We start from the raw sequence: 14330 nt of genomic DNA, 5'->3' as shown, positions 1-14330 counted from the left end.
CTTAACCTGAAGCACCACTTTAGCTTATGGGGCCTCCTGCTGCCGCCGCGCTGCTGAAGCATGATTTCTGTTCTTATCCTGAAGCAAAGTTCTTAACCCGAGTTACTATTTCTGGGTTAGTGGAGTCTGTAACCTGAAGCGTATGTAACCCGAAGTACCACTGTATTGAATATTGGACACTGAGTATTCTTCCTTCCCCCTTAGTGAGTTTATGGCTTGGGAAAGATTTGATTTCATTGCACATAGCCTTTACTCTTGGTTGTTACTCGAGCGCCATTAATTTGGCCTGTACGGATGTTTTCTAAACTGTATCGTAGCACTTCGGTCCATGCAGTGATTTTTATCCATTGCCGAGTGATTTCCTCCCACCATCAAATCCCCTGCCAAGTCCATAAAGAGCACCCTCCCAGCCTGAATGTAGTTCGGCACATGAAGTGTTCATAGAACCATTTAGGCAGACCCTCTCTTTGATAGGAGATAAAGATTGACAATGTAAGCACTCAGCGGGGAGCAGGCTAAGTTGCTCAGAGAGTTAATTCTGTAGCTCAGAGCCAAATGGCTCATCAGCACTGAGCCAGAGTACAATCTTGAAAAGCCCGGTAACTGAAGGCACAGGTGGAGTTTGACAACAATATTGTGGCCAGGATTGGCAACTATAATTTGCCAGTGGAAGTGTGCCTGGCTTCCCTCCCTATTAGCCCTGGTGAGATTCTGCTTACTGTCGCAGGCCTTTCCACGTTGCAGGAGACGGGTGAAAAATTTAAATGGTTTCCTCAAGCTGTTGGATAAACAGGAGTCCTTTAAAAGTGAGAACAACAGATGCAGAATTAACAAGAAAATGATTGTGTCCATTTTAATTTTCACTTGCGTTTACAGGTTTGATGGGATTGGGGACCTCAGGAGTAAGGTCTCAAAGCATTTTTAATGAACAGTCACAGATTTCAGGATAATGGTAGCAAAAATGTCATCCAGAACATCTTATGTGGCTTGGTATCCTGTTTTATTCTCACCATTTTAGTATGAACGAAAGTCAAAGATATATAGAGCTTTGTACTTTCTCCAGCAGTTAATAGCCACTTACTTTTGTCCAGAGGTGTTATTATTATCATGATTTCTCAGTAGTATGTATATGTTTACTTGTGTTAAAAATTATTGAGAAAATTAACAATAGCTCAGTCCTAGAACACAACGTTTTTCATTTCAAAAGATCTTGGGCTGAATTCCCAGCATTTCCAGGTAAGTTTAGGTGAGACCACTGTTCTGTAAGCTGCTTTGAGAGGCTTTTTGGCTAAAGGGTACAGGATTCATGCCAGTAAGTAAATACCTATAATTCTGAGCTTCGTGGGCCATTGATAGGAGACAGCTTCCTACATTCCATGCAGTGTAACGTTATTACAGCTGAAGAAGAAGGCAGTGAAATGCCTGAGCTGCACAGAAGCAAAAAAAAAAAAAGGGGGTGGAATATTGTATATTTTTCTGTTGTACTCATTGCACAAGAAGAGTTTAGAGAAAATGCTGCTTCCACTCCTAAAAGAGAACTTAATGCTGCAAATGAATTTTCAGCATCCCCTTATTTTTTTGTGCATGTAAAAAGTCATTTGGAAGGCTATATCCTTTGGTTACATTCAATTTAAATAATCAGAAGCAATTTTTTTTAAAAAAACTTAATATTATGTTACTATTATGTTAATGTCTTTTTCTCCATATTTTTGTTAGCTATGTGGAAAACAGATGGAAGCATCCAACGCGCATTCCACAATGAGTATATTTGTGTGTTACCTGAAACATCAATACTGAGCATTGCTGCTGTTAAATTTGTAATGAGCTGTAGGGGCTGTGAAATTCCCTGACTGGCTCTCATATAAGTACTTCATTTACAGCACTTAGATGTGGCAAGATGCTGGATAATAACGTAGTAAAGCCAGCCTCTACTTTGAGATGTGCTAACCTAATTTTGCCATTCTGAACCTGTTGTTTTCCTTCCTCCAATATTTGGTGTGAGCAGCAACGGCAGGGCAACTGAACTGTAATGTGACATCCAAAGATATCCTCTCGTGTCCTGCCTAAGTGGCACATTGGTGCCTACCACAGGATTTTGACCTTATAAGGGACAGTGAGCATAAAGGTATCGCATTTGCCTGTGTTCACATAAGTGTACATATTTGGTTTTGTATAAAAGATACTATAAAAGTTCACTCAATAAGCCAGAACCAAATGTGTCATTATACATCTACAGTCAGTGACCATTTTAGGCGTGTCCAATTGTCATGTGACTGCCAATGGGCGGGTCCTTTTGGGCCTAGAAGAAGGTAGAATGGGAGCATAATGAGGTGGGCATGATCACACATAATCACCCAGAACACGCAACCCCTGCATAATTTGGGGGTTGCCTGTACTTGGATTGCAGGAAATGTATGCAGTAGATAAATACAATAATGTCTATAGCCAGATTTATATGCTTATATAAATAATAATAATAATAATAATAATAATAATAATAATAATAATAATAATAATAAATTTATTATTTATACCCTGCCCATCTGGGTATAAGCTCCCAACAGAATTAAAAGCACAATAAGACATCAAACATTAAAAACTTCCCTAAACAGGGCTGCCTTCAGATGTCTTCTAAAAGATTGTTGTTTTATTTCCTTGACATCTGATGGGACGGCATTCCACAGGGTGGGCACCACTACCGAAATGCCCTCTTAAAAGGAGCAGAAGAGCCTTGTGCCGCTGGTCACTTGTGCATTCAAGTAAACAGTTCACAGTAGCTCTGATGAATTCATTGGCCCAATTCATCTGAAAGAATTCTAGCTCTGTGGGATACTGGTTTAATTTATATTTATCTCTGGTAATCAGCAACTTACAATTAGTTTTATTACATTAATTAGTTTGTTAGTTTATTGGTGTTCCTTTCTGCTAACACTCAGAAGCTAGCAGTTCATAAGAAGTGTACACACGGTGTTTTGGTTTTTAAAACTACAAGTTTGCACAATCGTGGAGCATACATAAATGTCTTAATGCCATACATTAGTTCGCTCTGCCATTCCTAAACTTCCCTTCAGTGCCCTAATGTATGAAGCTACAATCAAGAACTTGATTTGGCCCTATTTGAAAAGCAGGGAGACAGAGGAGACGCTTTGAGAGATACTTTCAGGATTAGTTTCTTAATGGATGACTTCTTTAGATGGGTCATCTTCAGTTGGTGGCCTGCTTAACACATTTTTTGATGTGTTGCCAAATTGAGACTTTTATTATATATAAGAACATAATAATAACAGAATTTGTCATAAGTTTCAGCATTTAATTTCCGCACGTGAGGTGAAAGTTTGCAAAATCTTCCTTAAAACATGTTAGTGTGATCTTTTGAACTGAAACTACAGTGTGAATCCCATCGGCAGGAAAAAATACTTACAAATTATTATTATTTTTAAGGCAAAAAGCAGTATTATCAACAGGAACATACCTCTATTTCTCTGTTGGGATGTAGTTTAAACACTTCATTAGAGATTGGCATTTTCGGTACCTTTAAGCATCTTTAAAAGCTGCTTTGTTAATTGCAAACCATATTTAGTATGACCTCATAATAATGTTGCACACCTCAAGTGTCATGGCTGTCTATGCAGCATGCGCTAGAGCAGTGTTCATTTATACTAGACAACTGAACTTCAAGGGGAGCAAAATCTTGATAGGCAATTAGCAGTAATTAGGAAGATTCAACTCAATGAGATGTCAACATTGGATTGCTTTAAAAAAAGAGTTGAATGTCAGGGACTTGAAAATAAAGTTTTTCTCTCGCTGACATACAGGTATGGCATATGAAATATGAAATGTTAATTTAACTTTTCTGCTTATTATTCATGCACAATATTATTTTGTCATTCAGCTGCTACTCTGACAGAGTGCAAGGGGTGTTAAAACAGTGCTGCTGGAATAAAAGATTAATCTACCACTGGCCAATTAACCAAAGGGTACTTAATGGTCTCTAAAGGCTGATGAAGTCTAGCAACTAGCTAAAGTACTCGTTAAAAAGTCCTCTGCATTACCTTCATTTGCTTGACATTTTGCGAAATACACTGTTATCTTTCAGTAACTATCTGGAAATAGTTTATAAATGTGTAATCTTGGCAGCTCTTACGAAACTGAGCAACTAAGAATATTATTTCCCTCCCTGCTCTGTCCGTCTTATCTGACAAGGCGGCCATTTCTCATTTCCATTTTTCTCCATGTAGTTATGTGGTAGAAGAAAGACTTCCTTTCTTTCAATTCCTTGCATGAAAAATAATATGCATCTTGGAATTCCAAGTTATTAAATTATTATAGCCTCTTATCTGAAGGCAGTAGTGGCCTGATGTCCTATATGTTTTTCATAAATATTTTACCTATATGAAGCTCCAAATCTGAAAGAAATAGAAGACCATGGGTATACTTACCTAGTCCCATTTGGTGCTATAATTTTGCAGAGTTCTGTATAAATTTATAACTGCCGCAACACTTAGCCATTCCAGCCTGCCTTGCATCCTTCCTGTCCCCATAAAAACTACTTTCAGTCTCTCAGTTCCTCTTTGGCATTCCCTTCATATGCCGCACAGATGATCCAAGCTGCGATGTCAGCTAGAGAGGACTGGGTATAAGTGATGCTGGAGGAGTCAGTAGGATAATCTCTGGAGGAAAATCGAATGACCAGAGAAATTACACTCTCAGCATTGGAATATGCTCAGATGTTGATGGGAATTTCATAACATACACTAAGGTAGCTAAATGTTTTGAAGGGGAGCGTTGTGCTTTCAGTCGCATAATGCTGGAGGCTACAACTACAGATGGAGCGCTTTGATCAAATAAAAACTTAGGTGCAATGACCTCCCTGAACTCTCCCTGTAATACATTGCTTTTAGTGTGTTGGTAAATGTATTATCATTGTAAAGATCAAACATACCTTAGAGCAGGGGTAGGCAGCATAGTGCCCTCTGGATAGCTTATGTGGTTTGGGTGGTTTATTTCATTACAGTGGTGTCCCGCAAGACGAATGCCTCGCAAGACGGAAAACTCGCTAGACGAAAGGGTTTTCCGTTTTGGAGGTGCTTCGCAAGACGATTTTCCTATGGGCTTGCTTCGCAAGACGACAATGCCTTGCGAGTTCCTGCGGGGTTTTTTTCTCCCCCCCCCTTTTTCTAAGCCGCTAAGCCGCTTATCAGCTGATCCGATCAGCAGATAAGCCACTAAAAGCCGCTAATAGCGCTAATCCGCTAATCCGTCAATGGGCTTGCTTTGCAAGACAAAAAAACCGCTAGATGAAGAGAATCACAGAACGGATTCTTTTCGTCTTGCGAGGCACCACTGTAGTTTCAATGAGACTAAAGCATAAATTTTTGTGTTTATTATTTGTATACTGTCCTATTCCCACACATGGTATACAACATAAAATCACAGTATAAAAACGCAAAATACATAATAAAAATAAAAACAACAAGCCAATAATCCTCCACAACACATTTTAAAAGGGGATTGGATGTCAACCAGCCAAAGGCCTGGTTAAAGAGGAACGTTTTGCCTTGTTCCTGAAGGTGTATAATGAAGGCACCCGGCGAGCCTCCCTGGGGAGAGCATTCCATAAACGGGGAGCCACTGCAGAAAAAGCCTGTTCTTGTGTTGCCAGACCTTCTGGACCTCTCGTGGAGGTGGCACATGAAGAAGGGCCTCAAATGATGGATCTCGGGGTCCGAGTAGGTTCATATGGAGAGAGGCGGTCCTTGGGGTATTGTGGTCCTGAGCCTAAATGGTTGGACCAGGACCACATGACACAAACTCAGATTCTGCTTGTGGGCTTTCCATGGGTATCTGACTGGCCACTGTGACTGCAAGACTAGACAGGCCTTTGCTTTGGCTGATCCAAGCAGAGCTTTTCTTATGTTCTTTAAAAAGAAAACCCTACAGTTTTCCATTTCAGACAATTATTTTCATAAAGATGTCAGAATAGGGGTGCATGACGCAGAATGTGGCATTTGGTTAAATTATTTTTCTCCAACCTTTCTTAGAACACGATATAACAGCAGTGTAATCTACTACACAAAGATATGATTCAAAGCTAAAGCCTTTCTTCTCGGGGTGAAGCCTTTGGTAAAATAGTTTATTTGAGAGCTTAGAGGAAAGGCTGATCTACAAGAAAACCCTACAGACATACTCGGTTATGCAGAAGCTTTTTACAAAGCATTACTGCATCGAGTCAGTTTTTAAGGCATTTTACTTAATAATATCACTGTCTCCAATTTAAATTCTAGTACTTAATTATGGTTTTGCTGTTGCTCCTGGACAATATAAAACACACACACAGGTAATTAAAATCCTCTGAGGATCACTATTAAAAGTATATCTACAGAAAAGAATTTGGATGGTTTTTTGTCTACAGCTGCTATCCTAACCTGCTGCCAGTTACCTAGAGAGTTTTTGGAATAATACATGCTGTTTACACTAACTTCAGTCAGCTTATCCATACATCTGCTGGCTTTTGCTATTATCTACTGAGTTCATCAGATCAGCAAAGAAGTGTATCTTGATTATCTTGATTAAGCAGAAGCCCTCAGCTGCCACCCCCCACTATGTTTTTAATACTAACGTGCCAGTCCTTTCCTTGTCTAATCTAAATTATAACATGACCTATCATTAAGTGCTAAAAGAGTATTCCCAAGGTATGTACTATATGAAAGGTCTATTTTAATGCTATTACAAGTTTATATAAATAGGGTAGACATGAAGATCATTTTTACTATAAATCGATAGCTATTTATATATTTAGTTCCAATTCTTCTGGAAGGTGCTTTTGTTACCTGTCCAGAGCCCTTGAGATAGGGAAGACTAGATCTAGAGTGACAGATCTGAACAGAAGGCACCTCAACTCTGTGATTCTAGATCTACAAGCTATCCTTTCTCAAAGGCTCAGAGCAGATTACAAAAGCAAACACCATCCATCAGAACATAATAAAATATATCCAAATGCAGTGAAGTTTCCCCAAGCTTTCTTGACTCTTGAGCTGTAAAGGCTAGCTTAGACAAGTAGGTTGTATGCTCTGGAAGAGCACTTCCATACTGGAGAACAGCCTACGACACTACTTCTCTTTGCTCCCCTAGCTTTGGAACTTGGTACAAGGACATAATTAATAAGATGTATTCAGTGGTTCTCAGAGGAGCATGTGGACCTCCCATCAGCTCCAGCCAAAATTATTAGCGATAGCTGGGGTTCTGGTCCAAGCACATGTGTAGACCCAAAGTTGAAGAAGCCTTGTTGAGACTCACTTTGATGGATCTGGGCCACTGATTGTGTAAATTAGGGTCTTGACGTTTGGAGAGGCTTTTGGGGTGACTAGAGTATAGGTTATGTTTCAGTGTTCTTCAGTCTCATATTAAACAGTTGTGGGTTTTTTGCTTAAAGCTTTTAGGGGAAAGTTGGTTTCTTTTACAATTGATAGTTAATGTCTTTGTTGCTTTCAACATAATTATGTGTAAGTTACCCTTCTCCAACCTGGTGCCCCCAGACTACAGCTCCTATCGACTCCAGCCAACATGGTGTATGTCATATACACAGGATCATACAAAGTAAAATAGAGTGTGAATTGTTGTTGGTACCCATCTGTCTTGAGAGTGCGCCTCTGGGGGTGAAGTCAAACTACTGTGTTAGCAGCAGTGAAGTGACCCACCAGGGCTCAAGCCAGGGCATTGTGTATGGAGATTCTAGGCTGCCCAATGACAAGACCCCCATCTCTGCCTCACTGATGTGGTTCAAAGGAAAGCAGAACAATACGTTTGGCACCAGCTTGGCTGCAGGAGTTGCTGGAAGGAGGCGTACAAAGTGTCATGCAACAGTCTTAGTGACTCCACTCCAGATTTGTGTAGGGTTTACTCATTTGCCTTTACTTCTTTTGAAGATATCCCACAAGGCAGAGAGGTTTAGGATCAGGGTTTTCCTTCTCCTAGATGGGCTCCCTTTCCTTATTGATGAGTGCCATCTGCTACTTACTTCCCTCTACAGCACATGCTGTTAGACCCACTATGGGTCAATCAACCGGACCCTATCTTTGCATGCAGGGGAAGTCCCTAACTCACTGAGGGTTTGAGACCCATCAGCTACCTTCACCTGGGTTAGCCAGCCTGCTGAAGCCATTCCCGGTGTGTGTGGCTGCTGTCACATGCTGACAGCTTCTAGGAGCCACAGGTGAGAGAGCTGAATGAGGGTGGGGACCAAAGGTGAGCAAAGTACCCCAGCCGGCACAACACGTCTGACACCAGACATATTAGGTTGATCATATATTGTACACATACCTCCATCAACCCCACAGTAAAATTATTCAGCTCAAAAGAAAGCACTGCCCTATTTTAAACGAGCCCTGTGATTCCCCATCTTCTTCTAGTCTTTCAGGTTCAGTAGTAGAGAACAGGAGATATACACACATGCGCACACACAAATGATTTAAATGATAAAATATGAACATTATCAGGTGTCCTGATGTTTTAAAGCGAGAGACGTGGCAAATATAGTGAAGACATCAGTGAAAAGGAGCAAGAAATGAATACATGAGTCTTAAGGCTTTGTGGAGAAAATAAATGTTGGGCAAACCCACTGCCTCCCAATTTTTCTCTGGGGCGGCTCATTGTCTGTTTTAATAACGCCCCAATATTTCCTTCCAATTCTTTTTTTAATGTTCCCTTTTCCTGTCTATATTCTTTGCTTTTGTGAATGCCTCCTAAGTCCTTTCTTCTATTTCCTGCCTTCTACCTTCAGATTAACATTATAGTGTATCTGTTTCTTATCTCCTTATTTCAGTACAAAATATAAAGTAGCTACAGCTAGCTGTTTTAAATGGTAGCATCTTTTGCAGTGTCTAATTGGGAGTCTTCACAAGGGAAGTTTTTTGCTCCTCTGAGAGATTGCAATACCATTTTGTCTAATTGTTCCTTATGTTAAACTACCATATTATAAGCATCTTTGGAATATTAAAATAGTACTATTGTTGAGCTCTTAAGGAGCCTTCGGCTGTTATGCCATTAAAAGCTTGGTGGCTTTCTGCTGACTACAGTCTGGTAAAAGATTATTCCAGCTATTACAGAATAAAACATGTTCCTATATTCCACAGCATAGCAAAATTAAGGTAAATACTGAATACTTCATTTTACCATTTTAAGACACACGCTGCAGCACCATTTCACATCGCATAAATGCTCCTGATCCGTTGTCAGTCAAGTTCAGTAAGACTGAAATAGTTTATTTGCTTGCTATTCATATGAACTAAATCCCTAACAAGCCTCATCTGCTAATTGGACTTAACATTTATGTTGCTAAATGAGAAGCATTTTGGCTGCAGTGTTGGGTGGTAAGACCTACCCAGTGGAATAAACAACTAACATCTGCTATCTTGTCGTGCTCCAGCTTGGCTTTTACCAGTTAAGTACATCAGCCCCAGGGTCAAGGTTATGGAATTTGTGGTTTCCTGGCTCTTGTGTGTACATGAGGAACGGAAGAAGCAACAACATAAAGACCAGCCAAACAGAAGTTCTGCAGTGCATATGGTCTATTTTGCTTTAACCTCCACAAGTCCTACAAACCTAATAAGTCAAAGCACACTGCTCCATAGCATTTGTCAATAGAATATTCATGTGAACTTATTCCAGCAGCCATTACATTCAATCCACATTTCCTACATAAAGTGAAATCTGAGAATATTTCACTGTTTTCACATACACATCACAAGGAATATCAGTGGCAGTGGGGAACAGTATTAACTATTCTTTAAAGCATCATTTTCCTCTCCCCTTTGATGGGCAAATATCACTAAAGGCAGCCTGTCTCATTCTCTCTTCCTCTTTAATATGGTTGTGTCTGTTTTGCAACCAGTGAAATCAGCCAACCCATTTGCAATTTGGACAATGCACGGTGCATATGTTGTGTTTCGTAATGCTAAACTGTAAAATTATATAGCACGTTGGTCTCTATTGCATATTGAACACAACTGTTGCTATTATTACTTTCTTTGGAAAACAGACACTGACGTCCAACCTGACTGAGTTGCAGCGAGAAAAATCAGATTTACAAGGGAAGTTGGACCACCTGAAAGTGAGAGAGGGTCTGTCTCCTGTGACATCTGGCCCTACTGGAATGACACCAGCAACTCCATTAAAGAATGTAGATTTGGAAATGAAGCAGCTGCAGTGTAAACTGAAGGTGACAGTCCACGTTATGAAATTATTATGAAATTTGCACTTTTATGTCCTAAAGAGAGTATCAAGCACTGAAAGACTAAAAATAAAATGCATCTTGCGGCTTAGGTAAATGTGCTATTAAATGATGGTCACACAACCATAATTAAATAAGAATAACTTAACATTCAGTCAGATGAAATTGAACTGGCTCGCTTCATCTGTTCAAAGATTAGAGAAAATAAATCAGATTCAGGACTATAATTAAATCTGGCTTGTTGAAAGTGTTAGGCTGTGTTTAAGACAAATCATATGATTCCGGTCCTTACAGTATAAGAAGTGAGATTTAAAATTGCTATATTCACTGGGTGTGTGTGTCCTATGATGGATATAAATCACTATTATGGCAGTTTGAAAGGATAGTGACCTCCTTGCATTTTGCGACAGTATGAAAATATAATCTAGGAGAAAGAGGTCCCTGTAGTCATATTCTCTTCAACCCTCTGTTGCTGTTCACTACCAGAAACTTCTTCCTTTCTGGAACACCTGTCTGAAAGTCTTTCTAATGTTTCTAGGAAAGCCTCAAGCCTAATTGGAAAATGCTATTGACTTTCAACAGTATTGGTGAACATTTAAAAAACCAGCATGACTCCACCAATCACATTTATCACAATGATTATTTTGCATCCCTGACTTCTTGGAGGGAGTTAGAATCGCAGTATGGAGGTTAATCTTAATGGAAACATTGGCAATATCAAAAAGTACATAGAGTGCACTTGTTTGAGAAACAGAAAGGAAGAGTACATGCAGGCTGAAGGTTTTGTGATATTTGAATATTGATAGCGACATGGAATAGGCATTGTATTAGCAGCTACAAGATGAGATTGTGGAATAGCTGGAATTGGATAGGCTAGGAGTAACCAACATGGTGCCCCTCCCATATTGTTGTTGCACTGCAGCTCTGATAATCTCTGACTGTTGTCCTTGCTGGCTCATGTGAGCTGGATTCCAATAGGACCTAGACTATCCCCAGTAGCCATTGGCAGGGCAGGCAGGACAAAGTTCTTGTCTTCCCAGTGCTGATCAAAAGGCAGGGAGGGAGAGGGGTGGGGAGCCCAGCACCAGACGGCCACAGAAGTGCTTCCGTACTATGCACAGGTCTCAGAAAATAACATACTAAAATTCGGATTCAGATAGAGCAAGACGACTCCTCTTGGTGAAAGGAAGAATCCTGGGGTAAGGTGGAGGGGAAAGCCCATGGTTTCATCTTTGTGGAGAGACTATTTCAAAGTAGTGAATTTTCGTATGTTATTTTCCTATCTCATGGATGGCGGATAATGAAATATTTAATTGGAGCCAAATCAACCTTCATAGCACTGTGCGATGGCATCCCTGATTTATATAAAAAATTAAAACAAATTTGTTCTTGGTATAAGCCTTCGTGTTCATGCACACTTCTTCAGATACAAAAGCTTATACCAAGAACAAACTTAGCTGGTCTCTAAGATGCTACTGGACTATAAACACACACACACTGCGTCAGACCAACATGACTACCTACCTGAATCAAATTCCTGATTTAGTTAAGCAGATTTTAGTGGAACCCTACGTCAGTCTCTCAGTACTTACTCATGAAAACCCTAATCAAGTATCCCAATGCTTTTCCAAAGTCAACATTGTTTTATTATTTATTCCATTTATATCCTGCCTTTCCTTCAGTTCACTCAAGGCAGCATATATTTTGTCTCCCCTTCCAAAAAAATCCTCACCACAACCCTAGGCTGGTTTGAAAGATGCTGACTGGTGCCAAATCAACCAGTAAGGTTCATGGCTGAGTTGGGAATTGAACTGGAGTTTTCCCAGTCCTAGTCTATCACTCTGATCCCTATACCACATGGCTTCCTAGTATAGCCATTGTTCCTAAGACTGCCTTGCTTTTCAAGCAGTTACAAGGGATACACCTGGAAGCTTGCTGCTGTATGCAAAAAAACACAACATGGTGATTTGCTACAGCTACCCACATATCAAAGTTTACATATTAACCGTATGGCTTCTTAATACACCCCTCAGTGTGTCCTGCATTGTCCCAACAACTTTAGCAAAGAGAATTTTAAGAAAGCTATTAGCAACGCAATAAACTTATACGATGCATCTGACTTCTTGGGAACCTGTTATAAAACCATCATCATTTGTGCACGCGTCTCAGTTTTCCCTGCAAGGTTTAGGATAAATAGTCCAAGATTGTACCTTATTCGTGTATCTCCTCCCCCCTTTTCCAAATTCCAAAGTCTAACCACACAATAAGTGGTTTTTGAGAACCAGGCTTCCTGCATCTTAACACTCCTACCCAATCACGGCTGGAAGAGATTTGCTTCATTTCCTTTCCCCTTTTTTGCAGCGTTGTTTTCCACAGGAAGTGGTGACTTTCCCCCTTGGACACAAGCGCTGCTGTGTAGCTCTTTGCAGAGGCCCCCGTTCCGCACAAGTGTCCACTTTCACTTGGCACATGTAAACGCCTCTGAAGGTCATGCTGCACAAGTTGGCCTAAGGAACTTCAGTTATTATTCTGCTGCCATCTATCATTTTAACTATTCTCAGGTTAAACTTCATATATTTCAGGTTGGGGTGACATGCCCAATGCAGAACTGCTGGAATCCTAGGCATGCTTTGACCACATGAAAACATTTCACTTCCCCCTCCCCCCCACCTTTTTTTTTTTTTTTTTTGTAAATGTAATAAATGACTGCAGCTCTGTTCTGAAAAATCCTTTTCCTTACCCAAAGAAAGCTCCTGTTGAAGTGTGCTGTAACGCAAGAATTATGACTTGCATTCTTTTTGTGGCTCAGGAGTATAAACTAGACATTATTTTTCATCCCTTACAGTATGATTGTGTTTATGAACATGCAGAGCCAGCCTTAATTTTTTTTTTTTTAAAGAAAAAAGTAATTATAGGTTCAACTTCCTGGCATGCTTTAACCAAGTTGCGTTTGAATCCTTCGCAAACCTGCTTTTAATTTTTATTTCATTATATGAATGTTAAAACAGGATCGTTATAGTCCCTGCCATGAGAAAATGTTGGAATTTCAAGGCACTGTGGGTTGCCAGTATTATTGGATTTTAATTAGAGGAACAACTATCATTTTATTTTTAAGCCAGTGAGTAAAAGGGTGTAGCAGTGCAGAAGAGGCTGCTCAATATAACTGCAGTTTACCCCATACTCTACCCATCAGAGTCTATACTTCCCTTGAGGGGAAGAATACTATGTGCAAGGCTCCCATTAATGTTAATGGGAGTTAGAAGGCTGCAATGAGCAGGAGACATTCCAGCAGAGTTTGGCTTTACTGCCTATCCCATCTCTTCGCTCACAGTTTTACACCTAATGTGTAAATTCCCCAGGCCAAAACAAGGGCTGAACTTGCAAATAGGAATGCACACCTACGGTGAATTCATCTCCCACTTCTGCATCGAAAGGTGGAGGAGAAGAGAATGCCATTTACTCTGAAATACTCTGAAATGAAAGTTAATTGTTGCAGTTCCATGCCACCAATTTTAGCTGTTGATCACTCTGGAAAATATGGTAGGATTATTTCAAACGGCTGAGAGGTTTCTTTTTGCGACGTTCCCTTTCCCCCCAGAATTGCCTAAAATAACTGATTTAAGGCCGTATGATCATCTCTGTACAGTGAATTGTGCTGTCTACTTCCGAGTAGTATACATAGACAAGACAAGGTCTATGGACATCCTTGTTTAGGCTGCTAAAATTCTGATGTGTTGGTGGTGAAAATAGTAACAGTAGAGGAAGTGAACCAGATGCTGGTGTCCTGTGTGACTACTCCTAAGGAGGACATGGGACAACAGACCAAAAATCTATACGATCAACTCCTGCTCCTACGTAATGTTTCTCATAGGTCTCATGCAAATCTTGGAGATCAAAAGACCGAGAAGAAGCACAGGTCTCTCAGACATATGCCTTTTGTTTCCCAAGCCTATCCTTTGAGGAAACACAATTGATGGAAAATTTCTGTAAGCCGATCGTAAGAGTTTAATATTTTTTTCTGCGAAATAAGACGGGATGTATCTAGCTCTGGGCTGGCCCTGATAAATAACCATTTAGTGGTTATAAAGTCAGCAGTGTGAAA

The 14330-nt window shown here is 40.1% G+C and overlaps 1 protein-coding gene across 4 annotated transcripts in view; it reads left to right on the top strand.

Annotated features, from left to right (window-relative positions):
- CNTLN (centlein) overlaps positions 1–14330 on the top strand; it is a 168234-nt gene that overhangs the window by 118310 nt on the left and 35594 nt on the right. For all 4 annotated transcript variants that reach the window (XR_014520625.1, XM_083482218.1, XM_083482217.1 and 1 more), the window contains one exon: positions 10037–10216. Coding sequence is in view for 3 of the 4 variants with exons in the window: in XM_083482218.1 (XP_083338344.1) it covers positions 10037–10216 (180 nt within the window). In the remaining variant the exon portion in view is untranslated. The remainder of the gene's footprint in view (positions 1–10036; positions 10217–14330) is intronic.

The sequence above is a fragment of the Podarcis liolepis genome, assembly GCF_965112155.1.
Source record: "Podarcis liolepis genome assembly, chromosome: 17".
NCBI classification, from domain to species: domain Eukaryota; kingdom Metazoa; phylum Chordata; class Lepidosauria; order Squamata; family Lacertidae; genus Podarcis; species Podarcis liolepis.
This window is presented reverse-complemented; position numbering and strand designations above follow the sequence as displayed.